The sequence below is a fragment of the Melanotaenia boesemani genome, chromosome 6, assembly GCF_017639745.1.
Source record: "Melanotaenia boesemani isolate fMelBoe1 chromosome 6, fMelBoe1.pri, whole genome shotgun sequence".
In the NCBI taxonomy this organism is placed as follows: domain Eukaryota; kingdom Metazoa; phylum Chordata; class Actinopteri; order Atheriniformes; family Melanotaeniidae; genus Melanotaenia; species Melanotaenia boesemani.
The window spans coordinates 35,784,227-35,806,022 of record NC_055687.1 but is presented as its reverse complement, the minus strand read 5'-3'; the positions used below and the strand labels follow the sequence as shown (position 1 = coordinate 35,806,022).

At 38.3% G+C, this 21,796-nt stretch overlaps 1 protein-coding gene across 3 annotated transcripts in view; it reads right to left on the bottom strand.

Moving 5' to 3' along the window:
* The window catches only part of ascc3 (activating signal cointegrator 1 complex subunit 3), a 193,878-nt gene that overhangs the window by 3,100 nt on the left and 168,982 nt on the right, over positions 1-21,796 (bottom strand). For all 3 annotated transcript variants that reach the window (XM_041987327.1, XM_041987328.1, XM_041987330.1), the window contains exons 31-39: positions 21,171-21,308; positions 20,940-21,060; positions 20,711-20,843; positions 19,903-20,028; positions 12,308-12,419; positions 12,095-12,229; positions 6,387-6,611; positions 2,700-2,851; positions 1,884-2,034 (exon numbers count right to left, since the gene is read on the bottom strand). In XM_041987327.1, coding sequence (XP_041843261.1) covers positions 1,884-2,034; positions 2,700-2,851; positions 6,387-6,611; positions 12,095-12,229; positions 12,308-12,419; positions 19,903-20,028; positions 20,711-20,843; positions 20,940-21,060; positions 21,171-21,308 — 1,293 coding nt within the window. The remainder of the gene's footprint in view (positions 1-1,883; positions 2,035-2,699; positions 2,852-6,386; positions 6,612-12,094; positions 12,230-12,307; positions 12,420-19,902; positions 20,029-20,710; positions 20,844-20,939; positions 21,061-21,170; positions 21,309-21,796) is intronic.

The window sequence follows — 21,796 nt, the reverse complement described above, 5'->3', positions numbered from 1 at the left end:
CGGCGTCTGCAGTGATGAGGACTCTGCATCGGTCTGTCGTGGTGAAGAAGGAGCTGAGCCAAAAGGCAAAGCTCTCGATTTAAAGTGGACTATTTTTGGCGTACGCTGGTTTTTGTTCCTACACCAGCTTGATAAATGAGGCCCCTGGTCTTTGGCGTTCTGCAGTGTTTTTGTGGAGAATTTAACATTTGGTTTGACCCAAACATCCCATCATAAGGAAAACATGAGACAGAGAAATCTCCAGTGTAATAAAATGTGAGTGTTCAGAGTACAGAGGAGAAAAGCTGTGATTCACCCACTGAAAGCTATTTATGGGAGAATTACTTTCTCGGACACCGAGTCAGACAGAACACTGCTGCACATATAATTATTTAATTAGGGAGGCTGACACTCAGTTGTGTGTGTGGTTGGGTGGGTGGTGGGGTCGCCCTAAATGGGTGAGGCCCCTCAGGGCCCGTCACTGGGCCCGGACATTCATTACTGCAGCAATTAGCACTTAAATGGGAGCTGAAAACCTGTTTAGAAAGCTGAGATTGGGATCCTGAAGGAATCAGGAGACACACAGTGAAAGAACTGATCCTAATCCAGAGGTGTCAAACATACAGTCTGCAGACCAAAACTGATCCTCTGGAGGGTCGAATCTGGCCTGCAGGATGAATCTGGTAAATATGAAAATAACATACACTACCGTTCAAAAGTTTGGGGTCACTTTGCCATGGGATTCAATAGGGAAGTGACCCCAAACTTTTGAACGGTAGTGTAGATGATAATAATTGTAATACTTTAATAAAAGTAACTGTAATCTCTAATGTGTCCAGGTTTCATGTGTTCCGTTTAAATATAAAACATTTCGAATGCAGGAGGAGAACTTGCACCATCTGTCTGACTTCATAGATGTGACTTCAGTTTGTATGATGAGGTGAGTTCAGGCGGTCAGAAATACAACACACATGTGGAAATGCACACGTATGTACATTTAAAATAACTTCTAGATCTGGAAGATCATGTGAAATGCTGGATTTTTCACTTCCAGAATCCTGGAATTAAATGTTTGGTAAATAGATCCACTGTGATCTGTAAGCTGTAACGCACATGAAAATAATATTTAAAATATTAAAATATGTAAAAGAATGAATAAAAATTATAAAGAAATAAAAGTCTGTAGATGTAACTATAAACATGTGTGGTATCCACAGAAAGTCCAGAATCTCAGCTACCAGCTCAGTAATTAATCGTTGCGTTAACACGCGATTAACGCGTTAACCTGCCCAGCCCTAATATCTCTCTCTCTCTCTCTCTCTCTATATATATATATATATATATATAAAAATGTACATTTTCTATACATTTTTTAGATATAAATGTGGAGCCTAGAATGAGCTTTCTACCCCTTTGGTCTGTTTTTGGGGGCCTTGCGGATCTGTCATTTGACACAGCAAACGGAGCAATACCACCGAAAATCACGGGAAACATTGAGCAGTATAGCTGACATGTGACCAGCAAAAGGAACAAACCAGAGAAGAAGAGGAACAGGAAAAAGAAGAAGTAGTAGAAGAAGAAGAAGATGACTGGTAACTGTGCTGGAGCTAACGGTGATGAAGCTAACCGGTACAGAACTAACTGCAATGGATCAAACTGTGATGGAGCAAACTGTAACAGAGGTAACTGCAATGGAGCTAACTGTGAAAAGGCTAACTGGCTAAAAGTGATGAAGCTAACTTTGATGAAGCTAACTGTTTTAGAGCTAAGTGCATGGAACGAACTGTGATGTAGATAAATGTGATAGAGCTAACAAACTAAACTTTTGGATTTCTTTTGAGGTTTTCTTTTTACCACATCTGTATCTGCTCCCACTTTTAATTTAATCATATTGATCATATTACCTGGACAATCTGGCTTGTGTGAAACTCTTGGCTGATCATAGATGAGAAAATCTTTTCTTTTCCTCCGCAGGCAGCGATCAGCTCAGGAAGTGCTTCGATTGGTCCATTGAAGCCTCCCGCATCACTCCTTTGTTTTTTGTTTGCCCATTTCCTGAGAAATAATTTGACAAAACCCAGAGGAGAGACCTGTGATCAGGATGTCGCCTCACACCTCACCTCACCTCTGAATCAACAGTACCTTCACACATTTTCACACAATCTCCCCCATCCTCCCTGAATGTTTTCACAATTTCATGGAATTAATGGAGATTTTATTTTAACCAACAGATGGTAATTTGGTGGAGTTCATGATCATCCAAGACTAAACTTTTGGAGGATGCTCCTTTTATACCCAGCCCTGGCACCCTCACCTGTTAATCAGTTGACTTTGAAATCTTCCTAAACCATGTCACAATATATTCTATAAACTTTCCTTTCTTTCTTAGTTCAGCAACTTTTCTGTGAATGAAGTCCTGTACATCTTGTGTGGAAATAAAGCGTAATTTGACTGTAAATGAGAGCAGTTTCCTTCCTACATTTCCTCCAAATACAATATATGGCAACCATACCAAAGCCTGGAGTACTGCATGTGATTTAAGAAGTTATTTGGATGCTAATGAAAGTTTAAAGTGGCCCCAGCACAATTCATCATTTAATGCTAGCTCAGCTTTGCATCCATCATTTCAGAATGAACAGACGGCCTTTTGACACTGTAGATAATTCAGAAATCATGGAAGAACCTGCATCAGACATCTGTGCCGCAGCAATACTGTTTACCTAAAGAGATAAAGGTGATGTTGCTCCACATGTGGCAGGGTCAGTAATGAGGAGTCGTGCAGCCAGCGGCCCTGGACGATCATCTGCACCAGGTTGCAGATACTGATAGCTGTAACAAGCCATCCTTCATTAGCAGCTACATCCAGCATCGCCTGAGAGGACAGATAAAAAAAAAAGTTGAAATTATGACGTCCAGGTAAACTTGACCTCAGTCACTAAAGTATCACCTGAACATCTTCATCAATAGAAAAATATATTAATGAACTGCTGATGCTGTTTATGATCACAGCTCAGTGTTTAAAACCATTGTCTGTAAGCTTTCATAAGGAAGAAATGTTGGGAGGGTGTCTGCCTCCCAACACCCAAACTGGAAGCTCGTTCCACACCAGTCACATGGTTGCTTCACTGTGTTGGAAAGTTCTCATTTCACATCAGAAACATATCAGTAAACACCAAGATGTTAACGTTTTACACGTGTGAGATGCTAGTAGTCTTGTTCATCAAAAAACAAAAGAACTGGGTCAGTTCCAGACCAGTCTGAGTTTAGTTCCAGACCAATTAGAGTTCAGTTCTAGACCAGTCAGAATTCAGTTCCAGACCAGTCAGGGTTCAGTTCTAGACCAGTCAGGCTTCAGTTCCAGACCAGTCAGAATTCAGTTCCAGACCAGTCAGAATTCAGTTCCAGACCAGTCAGGGTTCAGTTCTAGACCAGTAAGGGTTCAGTTCCAGACCAGTCAGGTTTCAGTTCCAGACCAGTCATGGTTCTTTAATAGAAACAGAATAGAATATAAATCCCTTAGTTAATTTTGACTTAATTTTGATTACCTTTGTCAGGCCTCCTCTGTGCATCAAAAGTCGTTTTAGTCGTGTTAATTCTCAAGAAGTGACTTTTAGAATAACGGAGTTTAAGAGCCGGAAGCTGAGGCTGGCTGAAAAAACTCACTGTTTTAGTGTTTCTTCCTCCTCTTGTTCTTCCTCTCTTACTTGCTTTAGTTTTTAATATAAATATCAGAGTTCCTGCAGCCAAATAATGGAGGTTCTCCGTGTCAGCTGGAATTATAACTGAGCCGTCTTCAGCTGAACTGGAATATTCTTGGTGTACAAAAAGCTGTTTGAGTGAAGGAATAACAAATTGTGGAGTGCTTTCTAAGCCATAGGATGTTAAATCGTTGACTTGTCGACCTGATGTCATGAATCTGCCGTCTTTGTTGGTGCAATTAAAACTAGAAGAGGACTGATCTGTTTCATGGGTTCCAATAGGCTCTGTCTTAATAACAATAAACAAGGAAGTAAAAACACTGGAAAAAATTATATCTACGACCAAAGTTACCAAGATATTTGGTCTCCAAGGTGATGTTCAGCATGGTGTAAAAAGTAGTTCTAGTCCTGGACCTTGGTTGCTGGGTTTCTGCTTCCATGATGCTCCAGATGTTGTGTACTGGTGAAAGGTCTGGACTGCAGGCAGGCCAGTTCAGCAGCCGGACTCTTCTCCTGTGAAGCCATGCTGCTGTGATGGATGCAGGATGTGGTTCAGCATCGTCTTGCTGAAATCTGCAAGGTCTTCCCTGAAAGAGATGTTGTCTGGATGGGAGCAGATGTTGCTCTAAAACCTCCATGTACTTTTCAACATTGATGGAGCTTCACAGATGTGGAAGCTGCCCACGCCATAGGCACTAATGCAGCTCCATCCCATCAGAGATGCAGCTTTTCACCTGTCCACTGATAACAAGCTGGATGCTCCCTCTCCTCTTTAGTCTGCAGGACACGCCGTCCATGCTTTCCACAAACTAGTTCACATCTTCATCCAGGTTTCCTCTTTGCCTCAGACCATTTTAAATGAGCTTTGGTCCAGAGAAGATGGAAGAACCTGGTTCTGACTTCTTCTCTGCATGATGGAGCTTTAACCTGCATTTGTGGGTTTCAGGGTGAACTGTGTTCACAGACAGTGGTTTCTGGAAGTCTTCCTGAGTCCATGCAGTGGTTTCCAGTAGAGAATCATGTCTGCTTTTAATGCAGAAGATCACCAGCATCCAGCCTTGTCCCATGCACACAGAGATTCCTCCTGATTCTCTGAATCTTCTGATGATATTCTACACTGTAGATGGTGGATCTTCAAAGTCTGAGGAACATTTTTCTTAAAATGTTTCACAATTTTAGAGCTAGTTTGTCTCAGATTGGTGAATCTTTGTACATCTTTCCATGTGAGAGACTCTGCCTCTCTGAAATGCTCCTTTTATACCCAGTCATGTTACTGACCTGTTGCCAGTTAACCTGATTAGATTTTTGGTTTGTACCAGGTACTTTTCCAGCCTTTTGTTGCTCCTGTTCCAATCTTTTCCAGACGTGTTGCTGCATCAGATTCACTATCAGCTCATATTTTCATCACATGGTGAAACGTCTCGGTTTTAACATCTGATGTGTTGTTTTTGTTCCACTGAGAATAAAATCATTGGATTCTGTTATATTTACATTTTACATAAAAACCCACCTTTTTTGGAATTCAAGTTGTCCAATAATATGACATTAGCTCAGACTGTAGATGTCAGACTGCAACAGTTATTTTATATTTGAATATGTCTAAAACACATTTGTTCAACATAAACATCTATGAGCCATGAAATATCCCAGCCAGACGCTCAGCATGGAAAATCACAAGCACATGCACACACTCACACACAGGAACATCCACTCCAAGCTGTGGACAATGGCTCACAGACATTCACACACTTCAAACAGAACAGCAAACAAACTGGAGCAGAAGTTTTTTTTGTCTAAAACCTTCTCAGCTTTTTTCCATGTGGATGCTGAGCTGCAGAGCCACGGTGGCTGCAGGACCAGGAGGATCTCCAGATGTTATTTATAAATGCATCAGTAAGTTCAGCTACAAATCACCTGCTGATGTCGCACATTCCTCAGCACTGCCTCAAAACATGAGCACCCTGTTAAAAATAACACTTTACCCTCATTAAATATCTCAATCCTCCATGCTCTCTCATTTTAAGGTTTTTAAGCTGCTTTGTTTTTTTTGAGCAGAATAACTTCTGCTGGTAATTCTTTAACATCTGTTATAATGTGTAACCATGGCAACAGGAAGGTTTGTTTGCATGTGGGTGCAGCTGATGAGTTTTCCAAGGTCCAACACACCAGAGTAAAATCCTGGATCCAGAATATAATTATTGCCAAAATATGAGACACTAATTATACAGCATGAATAATAATTTCCCTTTAGGGATCAATAACACATAATCCAGTTTAATTATACTTAAAAATACAGTTCTGTTATTAGGAGTTTTTACTTTACATTTAGTTACAAGGCCAAATAAAGACCAGCTTAAAAAATGTGAATTTTATGCCCATCATTTCTTAGGTCAGACAATAAAGGTTAAACTTCCTGAAATGTAAACTGATGGAAATTAAACTGTTCATAGATTTTTTTACTTTATTTTAATTAAATTAAGGATTTTTTTTATCTTCTCAGTATCACAATTTGTTATAATCCATTTTCTCTATGTTTTATTTGACCAGACTTGGCCACTTTGAGAAACTTTATTACAAATAACATGTGTAACATAATGTATATAGCACTCCAACAAATTAAATGATCAATACTTTATAAATCCCCAGAACTCTCATCTGTTTCACTGCAAGATCAGAGTGTTATTAAGTATAAAATCAGCTGATGTGTACCTGGCAGACTCGGATGGCATTGTCCAGCACCGTCTTGGTGTCGGTGGTGTAGTCGCTGCAGGGCAGCTGGGCGTGGCTGAAGTGGGCCTGCAGCAGCAGGTGTGTCTTGGTGTGGGCGCTGTCGAAGGAGTGGGGGTTAACCTGCAGGGGGAGCTGCTGAGCCAGCTGGCTGTTGAGCTGGTCCTCGTTGTGTCTGACGGGCAGCTCGGCGTACTCCTCTGCATCCTGGTACAAACATGGAAGATCAAGTTAAAGCCAACAGCTGTAAAACTGGATCAAAACAACGTGCTTCCCAACAGATCTTCATCCACTCGTTTCAACAATGTGAATGTTGCGCTTCTGTTCATAAAATGTTTTATTTTTTAAAGTTTCCAGATTCTTAGGAGCAGATTTCTGAGGTGTAGTGATTGTACACAGTTAGTGTTTTTTTATTTTGTTTGACAGGAAACAGCTCGAGGGTCTGGTCAAACAGTCCTGATAAAAGACTGTTTCAGAAGTATAAATCATTTCATCATCATCATCATCAGGTTGAGCTGGTCACATAGAAACGTGCAGGTGTTTCCATTGAATGTTGTTTAGCGCATTAGAGGTTATTCTCGTAGACTCTCGCCTGCTAGACTCCGCTTTGAGGAGGAAGGAGATTTCTAAATTTAGCAAAACTCTGCATTTTGCTGTTGTTTGCTATCAGGGATGGCAGTTTATATTTTTTAAATTGGTTGTAAAATGATTTCTGTCTCCTCCTGCGTCTACTCATACATCGCCATCTTTACTTGAAATGAACTAGTCATGTGACCCCCTACATCACTGACGTGTAAATGTAAAAAAAGTGTTTCCATTACACTTTTGTGACATACCTCTATATCGACACGTCTAAAAAACCACCTCATGAGAGGATAAAAACTTTTTAGTGACACGTGAGAGGTTTTTTGAAATGTAGGTGTTTCCATTACTGGTTTTTTATTGCCATTTTTAGGTTTTGCACAGTTCTAGGGGTAATGAAAATGCACCTATTGATGTGTGCATGGCTATCTGATGACTAGTAGATTTTACAGCTGTTACTAGAAAACATCATTAATACTGACAACTTACAGTTGTGTGAAAAAGTGTTCTTTTTTTTAAGATCTACTAGTCTGGGAGAGGTTATAAAGCCATTTTCTAAAACTTTGGGACTCCACTGAACCACAGTGAGAGCCATTATCCACAAATGGCAAAAATCTGGGACAGTGGTGAACCTTCCCAGGAGTGGCAGGCCAACCAAAATTACCCCGAGGGTGCAGCAACGGCTCATCTAAGAGAAAACTCGTTATCCCATGTCAGGTCTGAAATAGGTGCGAGTGGGGCCTCCGCGGAGCTACGCAGCACCTCGGTGGTGACGCAGATGCGAGTATAAATCCGCCTTTAACTTGTAACAGGCAGACATATCTTGCATAGAAATGTTAGATTTTTACTGTTGGAATCTTATGCAGACAGTACGTAGTACACGAACCAACTTTGTGTTGTTGGTCTGTTATGCTAGGGTGTGCAATGCATGGTGGGTAGCGTACTGCGAAGTCAGTGTAGAGCTGGTGAAAATGTAGGCAGTGACTGTTACAGGTCTTCACACAATCTGAACAAGCTAACGTTCTTTATCTACACATATGTTTCACTCAGTTCAGTGTTCACAAAAAAATGAATTCAATGAACGTGTTCATTTCAAAGCAGTCATGCGCAACACGGAAAACAGCTCACTATGAAGAGATCTGATTCATTTTAGAAAATGGTGAACAGAACACTGAAGAATGTAGAAGAGTGTGTACTCCACAGGACTAAATAAATTTTCAAATAAAACCAACCAGCAAAGATATAAAACTAAAAGCACAACCACACATCTCCTACATTTCTTCACTGTCAGCGGCAGCGGCCTCGCTGGTGGTGGCTCTAATAAAAAAGACAGAGTGAAATGCAAAGAGCTGCTGGGTCAGTGATGATGATGATGATGATGGTCCATCAATCTTCTCTTTCAGCTGCAGCTTTGTTACATTGAAAGATGCGTGGGCACGCACGGCTCCTTTCCTCTAATTTACTTCAGTTCAACTTTAGCTAATGTGGGCCATCAACAGGCGCTGCTGGACTCATTCGTCACAGACCTTCCAGGCCTGGACCATAAAGATCCATCCATCACTGACCCAACTCACTCATACCGGAGCTGGGACCTGAACGGGGTGGGGGATGGGACGAGGCATTAACACTCAATCTGAAGATATATGTGTAAATGGAGGAGCTAGAGCTATTTAATACAACACCCCACATTTACGGGGAAGTACCGAAACACACCAAGGAGGTAGACAGATGAAGGAGAAGGGATGGTTGGAGATGATCTTATAGCATCACATATTGTAAAAACAGAAAGGATGGGTGGAAACACAAACAAGGTGTCACATGAAAGCAGCGACTGCTGGTTACAGAGACGTCTGTCTCATCACGGTGGGACAGAAACTCTGCAGCTAGCAGCCAGAACCAGAAACCAGGTCTTACTGTTGTTGTTTTGAGGTGAAAAGTTTGATTCCAGCTTTAAAACCTCTGCTAATGTGTTCTGACTCTGCCTTTGTTTGAAATGAACCATGAAGGTCCTGCTGGTTTCCATGGAGATGAAGGAGGTTTTATAGTGAAGGGTTCACTCTTCCTATTATAGACATCATCATCATCATCATCATCATCGGCCGATGGCTTCCTGAGACATTCACCTGCGTAACACCTCTATTAAACACCTGGAAACCTGCTCAGGTTCACTTTTACCTTCAACTGTAGCACTGTTCCTCCTCAGATATTACTTTACTCATTCCCTAGGACTATTTTACTCATTCCTAGGACTACTTTATTTATTCTTAAGATTACTTTATTTATTGCTAGGATTACTTTCCTCAATCCAGAGACTACTTTCCTCATTCCTAGGATTACTTTCCTTAATCCTATAACTACTTTACCCATTCCTAGAATTACTTTACTTATTCCTGGAATTGCGTTATTCATTCCTAGGATTACTTTCGTTATTCCCAGGACTACTTTACGTATTCATGGGATTACTTATTACTAGGACTAGTTTACTTATTCCTAGGATTATGTTACTCAATTGTGGGACTACTTTCCTCATTCCTAGGATTATTTTACTCATTACTAGGATTAATTTACTCATTCCTAGGATTACTTTCCTTATTCCCTACACTACTTTATGTATTCCTGGGACTACTTATTCCTAGGACTAGTTTATTCATTCCTAGGATTATGTTACTCAATCCTGAGACTACTTTCCACTTTCCCTAGGACTACTTTCCTTATTCTTGGGATTACTTTGCTCATTCCCTAAAATTCTTTTACTTATTCCTGGAATTACTTCATTAATTTCTAGGACTACTTTACTCATTCCTAGGATTACTTTCCCTTATTCCTAGGACTAGTTTACTCATTCGGCTGTGCAAAAGACCCAACTTTTGGTAAACTTTACTCATTCCTAGGACTCCTTTACTAATTCCTACGATTACTTCCCTTATTCCTGGAACTACTTTTCTCATTCCTGGGATTACTTTCCTTATTCCTAAGAATACTTTAGTCATTCCTAGGACTACTTTAATTATTCCTAGGATTATTTTATTAATTCATAAAACTACTTAAGAAATTCCTAGGGCATTGTTACAAATTTCTAGGTTAGATCACTAATTTCTAAGAATATTTCATTAATTCCTGGAGCAACTTCACTCATTTCTAAGACTTCTTGACTAATTTCTAGGACTAATTCTTAGGACTATTTTATTCATTCCTAGATGAACAGGGCCGCTGTCTTCTGTTTTGTTTCCCCCCTTCAGGAGGAGATGATCATTTACATGTTCTACTGTGTTCCAGGTGAATTTACTCTGACACAGTAACACATATCTTGAATCTGACACTTCTACAGTAATTTTGAGTCAGGAGAAAACTGATGATCAGAACTTTTTCTTTTATTTTTTTTTCTGTGAACACGTTTTGTTTTACAGCTGTTGTGTGGGCAGAAAGAGGCAGTAACGGGGTGTGGTGGTGGTCGTGTGATCATTTCAGTGTGCCCCACACCTGTTACTTGTGGATGCTGCAAATAGCTTCATCAGTTCAGTTGTTGCCTAGCAACAAAATCTCCAGTTAGTTGATGGCGCTCAAGATCCATCTATATAACTGAGATATTTTTATTAAGTTATTTTAAGTTTTAATGTGACAACAGTCACACCTCTTCAAGAATAACATTATAAATAAGATTTTAAATAATTTCATTATATTCTCTAATTTATGTTTGATTTTTTTCTTTTTAAAAATTATTATTATGCTTTATTAATCCCAACTGGGAATTTCCTTCGCTGCATTTAACCCATCCTAGTTACACTAGGAGCAGTGGGTTGTCAGGCCAGATTCCAGCACCTGGGAAGCGGTGGGGGGTTAAGGGCTTTGCTCAGGAGCCCACAGTGGTTCACTTCACCCAAGGACTTGAACCCAGGTCCTCCAGACCCTTACTGATTCACGTGTAAAAAGAAACAAGCATAATAAAAACCTTTAAATCATTTTTAATCAGTAAGAACATTATCATAACTTGACATGTTTCACTTGTTAGACACACTCAGAGACGGTGGGTAAAACATGAGAAGTTTAAACTAGATGTTTTCAGTCAGAGCAGATTTTATCAGATTCGTTGGTTTCCTCAGCTCGGTCATTATTTTATATATTCCTGCCGCTTATATGACCACAGTTATTATAAACTGGACTAATGTGGGTCATGTAATGGATTTTTTCCATTGGATTTTCTCTCAGATCTTTGAATAAACTTCAGTCTGAATCAAACCTACCAAATATGTAAGTATTCAAATGATTTCTTATTAATTAAAAGAGATTATTAAAGATTATTAAAAGAGGTTTATTTTCCATAAAATATATGTTTGGGGATTTTGTTTTATTTTTTATTTTTTCTCCTCATTGTACTAAGAATGGGTTAACATTGATTTTGATCTTTACATAAAATCCCCAGCAGTGTTAGAGCAGCTTGGGTGTTTACCGTGGGGGTGCAGGGGGGCGTGGGTCTGGCTCTGTAGGAACCACGCTGCAACAATTACAGGCAGCTGAAGCAGCTAACGGAGGGGGGGGAGTGAAAGGGGCGGTGGGGGGGACTGACCTATCACAGCGCAGCATGATGAGGGAGGCATGCTTTGGTGTCTGCCCAAGAACACGTATGTTAAAAAGTAGACACATATGTTGAATCATTATTCAAGTGCAGGATGTCGAAGACGGTACGACACAAAAACAAGAAACATGATCAATAACTGGTCGCTATGAAACACTGATCTACATTAGACATGTTTGCTGCTGTAACTTCTTCTTCCAGTAAAAAAAGAAAATCGGCTGGTTTCTCCACACTTTTAATTCCCACATCAGGAAATGTGTATTTTGATGCCTTTTAGTGCGCAGAACCAAACTGTTGTTGTTTATCTGGACCGTCCCAGTCCCATCCAGCAACCTCACACCTGATGTTTGGAGGGAGGGAGTAATCCCTGCAGTTTGACCCTCTTTAGCTGGAAATGATTTCTGCATATAAAGAAGCTCTGAAGTGGTATGAAGGATCTGGATCAATGTTTTTATTGACATGCAGAGGACGGCGTGGAGGGTCGTGACTTCTTCACACATCAGCTCTGGAGTGTGTGTTGCAGTATGAAGCTCACCGTGAGGATGGGGAGCAGCTCGTGGACGGGCAGCTCGGCTCGCAGTCGTTCTTTAAACATGCGGATGGTCTGATGCTTCAGGTAGTAGTAGGAGGCGATGCGGCCGTACGTCAGAGGCTCGATTGTTCGGTCATCCTGGATTATTAGTGGAGAATTTGTTTAACAAATGTGTGGCAATATGACAACTTAAAGATACAGGAAACACACACACACCTCTTTTATCTCTATACAGTAAGAACATTCCAGGTCTCGCAGACTTCTTTCCACCAAGTTGGACAGAAACTTGTTCATGGACTCGTGGCTGATGTCTTCCAGGCTGTAGTAACTGAACAACACACAACATGAAACAGGAACACAGAGATTCCTTCAATTTATCACAGCCTGGAATACATGCAAGTAAATCTGTCTCACCAGATTTAGCAGCTGAAATCCAGGAGTTTAACCCTGAAAACTCAAGACCATATTTAGCTATTTTTTACCTGCTTTTTTTTTTTTTTAATAAAACTTCCTGTAGAGCTGGAACGTTTAATCCCAGTCAGCATCAGACATGATGTTTCTCAGCTGTCAGATTCTGAGGCTAAAATGATGTAAAATGAATGTATGAATAGATATAGCAGCATAAAGGCCGACCAGAAGAAGAAAGCAGAATTTATTACTAACAGAACTTTGTAGAAATAACACACAGATCAACAGTAACCAAACCTTTTCTCATCTCATTGTTCTCTCAAGTCTTTCAGGAGAAAAATATTGGACTGAAACGTACAATGCATCAAATGACCACATTTATGTTTTAAATTGTACATGGTCCCTTATAAATTAAAAAAATAAAAGTAATATGTCATATATTACATAAAATTGTATAATTATAAATAAAATGATAAAGAAATGATCTTATAAATAAAAAAAATACAACTGCTTATTTACAAGGATAGTGAAGCATTTTGCTCTCTGTCCTTGTGGTTTAAGCAGAGTTTTATCCCAGCTGTGTGAGATGTAAAACCCTCATCAGTCGTGTTCAAGCTGGTGACATGAACACGCTGCCGCAGACTACCAGGTTCAACCACGTGTCCTGATGATGGAAGCTGGCTAGAAATCACAGACAACAAACAACTGCTTTGAATGTTGTTGGAGAAACAGAAACTAGCCCTTGTTAAAAATGAGTCCCAGGTTAGCCTGTTAATACCCGACACAGGACAACCAGAGGCCACATTCAGCCCGCTGAAGTAAGAGTTACCACATGAGGCTGAGCAGAAGTGCAATCACAGGCAATCTTCATTAGCTCGATATTTGAGTTTAGAAGTCAACTAAAAGTGCAGCAGCCGTTGTTTCAGTAGAAGCTGGTAGAAAGAGCTGCTCCATTTCCCCATCAACGGAAAGAAAGCCGGGGTGAACTCAGAAGTAACATAAAACATGACTTAGCAAAGCTGATCGTTGCTCTTGCTTATACATCATTAGTTTTTTTAAAAAAAAAAGAACACAAAGGTTACATGAATTAAAGCAGGACACCCAGCTCTTTAAATGAGATCATTTTCCAGCTCAGCTGCTTTTTGTTGGAGCAGCATCTTAATCCCAATCTGGAGATATCCGTCCACCGTTTGCTGAGGAGACATGACGGAGCCTCCGTATGTCCTCCACACAGCTGCAAACAATCCTTCATCAATGAAGCCACCAGCAGGGACTTTACAGCCTTACATGTTCTTTGGTTGAGAGAAAGCAGTAATATCCTGAGTTATCTTACTAAACATCGCTTGTTTTTAGTGTTTCCCTACCAGTGTGAGTGGGCATGTCAGAAAAACATGGCAACTACCTGGAAACCAGACTAAATATCAGCGAACGGTGAGGACGGGTTGATCTCCCGCTCTGGTGTTAAACCCAGAACTTCATGACCATCACGCACAGCTAAACAAGCGGGACGACTGATGGCTGATTAATCTGGATTATTTAATCTGGATTATTTGTACTTACGATCATTCTGAATATCATAAGTTGGGTGGAGTTTAGGACAGTTTCTATGAACAATTGATGAACGAGGGCCCAGGACGACTCTGAATTATCTCCTAAACTCGTACACACTGAGGTCCAACAACCTCAGTGTGTACGAGTTTGGACCTGAGAAGCTCAGGAAGACTGTCCAGCTATACTCTGGATGGTATTACCTCGGCTTCCAGTACTACAGTGAGGAGCCCTGGAGTTATTCTGGACCAGGATCTGTCCTTTTGCTTACATATAAAAGAGGTTTATAAATATATATATATATATATCTATTTCCAGAGTGAGGAGCATCGCGTCTCAGAGAGATGCAGGAAAACTGGACCATGAATTTTTTACTTCCAGGTTGGACGACTGGAATCCCAGATTATTGTTCTATCCCAGGAATGTTCTGAAAAGTCTCCATCTGATCCAAGACGCTGCAGCAGAGTAGAAAAGCAGCCTGAATGAGAACCAGCAGGTCTGTTAGCAGATGGAGGCGAACCACAGAAAATCAGTTTAGTTGTCTGTATAAAAACCGATTCTCATTTTACGTCAGAAGGAAAATATTCATGATAATCTCATGAAATGAGACATGTTTGCAGCAGCAAAGATTAATGGACCTCATTGTTCGGTTGTAAGCAGCAGTTCAAATTTCATGTTGAGTATTTCTATCATTCACAGGTCTGAGGAACGTTTACTACCACACACACATTTCACAGGTCTTTACCGGCAGCAGGACCTGTCTGATTAAGTCATGGACATTAGCATCATGACCGGTGGGCTCCGGAAGGCCGAGGGAGCCTGCCGTTAATCGTACCCACGGGACCCCACTGCTGCGTTTGTAATGTGATGAAATATCAGCCGGCTGCATGGAAACAGCGGACTCAGGGGGACATTAAACAGCATAACTCACCGAGCATGAAGCTGCGTTTAAGGGTGCTGATTTACAGCAGTTCATCAGAGCGTCTGCAACAATAACCAAATATGTTTGTCATACTGGAAGCAAACTGTTCAGATCTAACCGGATGCCTGACTTCCTGTCAGCTGGAAGTGTGAGGAATGTGGGTACAGAGGATGCTGCTGTAGTTATGTCCTTTCACAAGATTATTCATCTTTCAGACTTGTGGCAGCAGAACAATGTGAGCATGAGGACAGGCTGCTAGTTTCTGGTTTGTGAGGATGATGAAGATTCGCTGACACAAACAGCGGGAGATGAGCTACGAGCTGTCAGACCCAACATTTCTTCACCCTGGATGTTGTAGAAACAGCCATTCCAGCTTTAACCAGCGCTCCAGCCACAGAGCACTGGATGATCCATGGAGGACTAATGACTAGAGACAAGAGAAGAAGATCTAGAAGAAGAAAACAGGATCCATCCTGCCTTGGATCAGCATAAAAATAATACAGAAGATGAAACTGTAATAATGGAAGTCACTTTAATCCTTTTTTAAAAGATGTGCTATAATAAAAGTAACTGTACTATAATAAAAGTAACTGTAATATAATAAAAGTAACTGTACTATAATAAAAGTAACTGATATAATAAAATTAACTGTAATATAATACTACTATAAAAGTAACTGTAATATAATAAAAGTAACTGTGATATAATAAAAGTAACTGTAATATAATAAAAGTAACTGTACTATAATAAAATTAACTGTAATATAATAAAAGCAACTGTAGTATGATAAAAGTAACTGTACTATAATAAAAGTAACTGATATAATAAAATTAACTGTAATATAATACTACTATAAAAGTAACTGTAATATAATAAAAGTAACTGTAATATAATAAAAGTAACTGTACTATAATAAAATTAACTGTAATATAATACTACTATAAAAGTAACTGTAATATAATAAAAGTAACTGTAATATAATAAAAGTAACTGTACTATAATAAAAGTAACTGTAATATAATAAAAGTAACTGTACTATAATAAAAGTAACTGATATAATAAAATTAACTGTAATATAATACTACTATAAAAGTAACTGTAATATAATAAAAGTAACTGTAATATAATAAAAGTAACTGTACTATAATAAAAGTAACTGTAATATAATAAAAGTAACTGTACTATAATAAAAGTAACTGATATAATAAATTAACTGTAATATAATACTACTATAAAAGTAACTGTAATATAATAAAAGTAACTGTAATATAATAAAAGTAACTGTACTATAATCAAAGTAACTGTAATATAATAAAAGTAACTGATATAATAAAAGTAACTGTAATATAATAAAAGTAACTGTGATATAATAAAAATAACTGTAATATAATAAAAGCAACTGTAGTATAATAAAAGTAACTAATATAATAAAATTAACTGTAATATAATACTACTATACAAGTAACTGTAATATAATGAAATTAACTGTAATATAATACTACTATAAAAGTAACTGTAATATGATAAAAGTAACAAATATAATAAAAGTAACTGTAATATAATAAAATTAACTGTAATATAATACTACTATAAAAGTAACTAATATAATGAAAGTAACAAATATAATAAAATTAACTGTAATATAATACTACTATAAAAGTAACTGTAATATAATAAAAGTAACTGTAATATCATACTACTATAAAAGTAACTGTAATATAATACTACTTTAAAGGAACTGTAATATAATAAAAGCAACTGTAGTATAATAAAAGTAACTGTACTATAATAAAAGTAACTAATATAATAAAATTAACTGTAATATAATACTACTATAAAAGTAACTGTAATATAATAAAATTAACTGTAATATAATACTACTATAAAAGTGACTGTAATATAATAAAAGTAACTGTAATATAATAAAAGTAACTGTAATATAATAAAAGTAACTAATATAATAAAATTAACTGTAATATCATACTACTATAAAAGTAACTTTAATATAATAAAAGTAACAAATATAATAAAATTAACTGTAATATAATACTACTATAAAAGTAACTGTAATATAATAAAAGTAACTGTAATATAATAAAAGTAACGAATATAATAAAAGTAACTGTACTATAATAAAAGTAACTGTAATATAATAAAATTAACCTAATATAATACTACCATGAAAGTAACTCGAAAAAAAAATAAATAAAAGTAGCAGTACTATAATTAAAGTAACTAATATAATAAAAGTAACTGTACTATAATAAAAGTAACAGCAATATAATAAAAATAACTGTAGTATAATAAAAGTAACTAATATAATAAAAGTAACTGTACTATAATAAAAGTAACTAATATAATAAAATAACTGTGGTATAATACAAGTAACTAATATAATAAAAGTAGCTGTACTATAATAAAAGTAACTAATATAATAAAAGTAACTGTACTATAATAAAAGTAACTGTAATATAATAAAAATAACTGTAGTATAATAAAAGTAACTAATATAATAAAGTAACTGTACTATAATAAAAGTAACTGTACTATAATAAAAGTAACTAATATAATAAAATTAACTGTAATATAATACTACTATAAAAGTGACTGTGATATAATAAAAGTAACTGTAATATAATAAAAGTAACTGTACTATAATAAAAGTAACTAATATAATAAAAGTAACTGTAATATAATACTACTATAAAAGTGACTGTAATATAATAAAAGTAACTGTACTATAATAAAAGTAACTAATATAATACTACTATAAAAGTAACTGTAATATAATAAAAGTAACTGTGATATAATAAAAGTAACTGTACTATAATAAAAGTAACTGTGATATAATAAAATTAACTAATAAAATGAACTGTAATATAATAAAAGTAACTGTACTATAATAAAAGTAACTGTGATATAATAAAATTAACTGTAATATAAGAAAAGTAACTGTACTATAATAAAAGTAACTAATATAATAAAATTAACTGTAATATAATACTACTATAAAAGTAACTGTAATATAATAAAATTAACTGTAATATAATAAAAGTAACGAACATAATACTACTATAAAAGTAACTGTAATATAATAAAAGTAACTGTAATATAATAAAAAATAACTGTAGTATTATAAAAGTAACTAATATAATAAAAGTAACTGTAATATAATAAAAGTAACTAATATAATAAAAGTAACTGTACTATAATAAAAGTAACTAATATAATAAAAGTAATTGTAATATAATAAAAGTAATTGTAATATAATAAAAGTAACTAATATATTAAAAGTAACTGTACTAAAATAATTATCTTTTCTATCTTTCTGACTTCATAAATGTGATTTCAGTTTGTATGATGAGGTGAGTCAGTTCCGTGGTCTGGATTAATACATGTGTGGAAATGTACACGTATGTACATTAAAAATAACAAATTAGAGGTCCGACCGATTTAATCCCCAGCAGCAATTAAAACGCTGGTATTTCTTCGGTTTTCAGGCAGTCCAACGTGCACTGTGTCTGCTGGTGGGAATGAAGCTTACCTGTGCACGGCTCGTACAGACATGACGTGATGCAGCGGCATGTTGTGTAAATAAAAACAACCAAAATGAACTTGATCTTCTAGAGGTGGCGGAGCCCTCCTTTATATCAGTTTGTTTATGAGTGCAGGTTAGAGGTGTCGTATCATTCATGATAATATCAGAATATTTTTCATCACTGGTAGAAAATGTAATATGATATGACATCATCACATATTTCCGGTGTGATGATGTCATCTAACTGCGCCACGACCCGTGCAACACAGTGGAGCTGAGGTGGGGAGTAAACAAGGAAACAAGGCAGAGCGAAGCAGAGGTGAACAGCGCCATGCTGCACCGGTGACGCACAAAGAAATCCTTATTAAATATGTTGCTGTAACTCGCTCTGCTACTTTGTCCCGTGTTCCCAAAGGCACAAACACTTCTGCCACTTCTCAAGCTGAATCCAGGGAAATAGCGGAAGCAGACCCTGGCCATCGTTACCCAACGCTGCCAGCTTTGCCACTCTGTCTCTATATTTAACATATTCACAATATTCAGATCCTTCTGGCAAGTCTTTTAAAAAAGTTAACAGCAAAAATCCAGCGATGTGTTCTGGTCTTATTGGAGACTCATGGAGACTGACGTGAATAAACACATCGTTCTTATTGTCACCAATGAGAAGCAGCGCTGCCGTAGGCCCCTCCCACATCCTGAAGTGCTGTACTCTTTATGGAAGGATTTTACTGAGGCTGTGACTCCTCGTGTGGCAAAAGGCATCAGTATCCTCTGTGATGTTGTTATGAAAGAATTCGTTTTTGGGTGATATCACCCACCAGCAAAAAGTTTGTTAAAATAACTCTTTGTGATTTTTCCCTCTTAGCAGAGTTGATCTAACTACTTAATCCAGATAAACCATGTATCATGCTGAAGGCAAAAAATATGGTGGTACTGGTTATAGGTCATATTGTCCAGCCCTACATTAGTGGCATAAAAACCATTTTTTTTACTTTTAGGGGGACAGTAAAGTCTAGAAGGGGACAGAAAGTCCCGTTCCAGCTGTAAACCTGGAAGTTGTGTCAACATGGCCCACAGCAGCCAGAGAGACGAGCCCAAACATGGAACAACTCTGTCACTGGTTTGTCCTTAACAGTCAGACATTAAATACTGAACCAAAAGTCCACTTCAGGTCCAACAGGATGAGATTTGGCTGCTCCAGGTCTGCAGCAGTACATCCCCACTACTCTGCATCAGTCAGGTTATAGCTGATAGCCGTGCAAATATCTTATAGGCTGGAATGTTCTGGAAAAGCCCGTCTTTCCAGCAGATGTCTGTCAGATAGATCACAGCATCCCTCTAACTAGGCTGTGTGTGTCGGCCAAGAATGTGCATGCGTGTGTGTCTATTTCTAACCTGGGGTTCATCACCAGACGCCTGAAGAAGTAGGTCCAGGTGATGTAGTCCATGGCGTCCTGCTTGGATGAGATGGTCCCAGCAGCCATCTCAGCATTGAGATGGTCCGACAGCACGCTGAGGAGGCTGCAGGTACAAAACCAGCGCAACCAGTCAGTCAATCCAGTTAAATAGAAGCTATTTATTTCTATTTTTCCAACCCTGAACTACCTCTGTTACGATCTACAGCTCTGAACATGACAACATTGTTCTTCTATACAAACTGTAAAAGCAAAAAATCCATGAAGGAAAACTCATTTGCACATGAAATGTTTGTATTTGTTTTCCTTAAAACTTCATGCTTTAAAAAGGAATGAAATAACTTGTTAAATAATCAAACTGAATTGATCTTTATTGCTTGGATGTCAGACAGAATGACAGCAGACGCTCGGTGGCCTGAACGGGGACTCGGATTTGGAACTTTGACGACGTTTGACTGAAATGAGATTTAACCTTCCGAACTTAGATTTATGGTTTGGTTAAAAATGTAAAAGAGGGAAAATTCTGATTTGCTTTAATACAGCAGCACCTGCGCTCATGCTTCCACCTCTGATGAAATCTCATCAGTGTTTGCTTCATTTTCATACCAAGAGGTTTAGAAATGCAGAGAAAGTTCTGGTTCTGTTTCGGGCACTGATCTGGACCTGACTGTCCAGAGAGGAATGCTGAGCAAGCTGCTGGACATGATGGACGACGTTTCACATCCTCTGAACAAACCCGTGAGTGTGTTCAGAGGAGGAAATGAGATACAGCTGTGTGCGTCGGTTACCTGGACTCAACAGGAAAAGGTTCGTAGAGGAACTTCTTGTAGAAATCCTTCTTGATGTCGTGGACCAGAATAACTGCTTTGCCCTGGTCATCAAACTGAGGACGGCCTGCTCTTCCCATCATCTGCAGGACATCTGCAAACACAGCACGTCATTATGAAGTTGAGATCAGCTGCAGAGGAGAGATTCAATGCTGAAGGTCAGCTTAGACATGAGCTGGTGACTGTATACCTGTGATGGGGTAGTCCACATAACGCCTGGATTTACCATCATAGTACTCGGTTCCTTTGACAACGACGAGGTGAGCGGGAAAGTTGACTCCCCATGCCAGAGTACTGGTGGCAATCAGGACCTGTCAGAGAGGAAAATGAGTAAGAGGAAGCAGGAGGAACACGTTTATTCCAGGAGGGACTTTCTGATTCAGGACATGAAAACAGTGTTCAGAACAGGCCGAGTTCTTACCTGGATCTTACAGTTGACAAACAGCTCCTCCACAGTCTTTCTGTCTCTCTCATGAAGGCCGGCGTGATGCATGCCGATCCCAAAGGCCAGCGTCAGCTTCAGGTTGGAGTCCCTCACCGTGGCGATGATGTCCTCAATCTGCAGGCAAACCAGAGATGGACCAGCTACTCAACCATCATCCATGATATGTTCGACCTCAACTGCTGCTCCTTCCATGCTGGCATTTTATGGAAAAACTATTTAACAAGCAAATCTGAACACACACAAGAAAATAGGTTGTCTGGAAGAGACTGTCAGTTCTGTTCAACTAAAAACTGGATATGAGGTGATATTTAGAGACTAGAAATAAAGAAAGAGAGAATCCAGTCCTGTGTGGACTGCGGCTCCCAGAGAGAAAACAGGAAAGAAAGAGCCGTCAGCTCAGAGAGGAGATTCGTGGCTGCCGGTGACCCCCAGAGAGAGCTAAGCAGCTATTACCAGAAAGCTGTCAGTCACCCAGCAGGGAGCTGAGCTGCAACATGACCAGCACTGAGAAGCAGCAGGACACACACACACACACACACACTCCTTCAGCCTTTGTTTTAAGACTGCTTATTTACGGCCCCTAACATCTGTGGAACACAGGG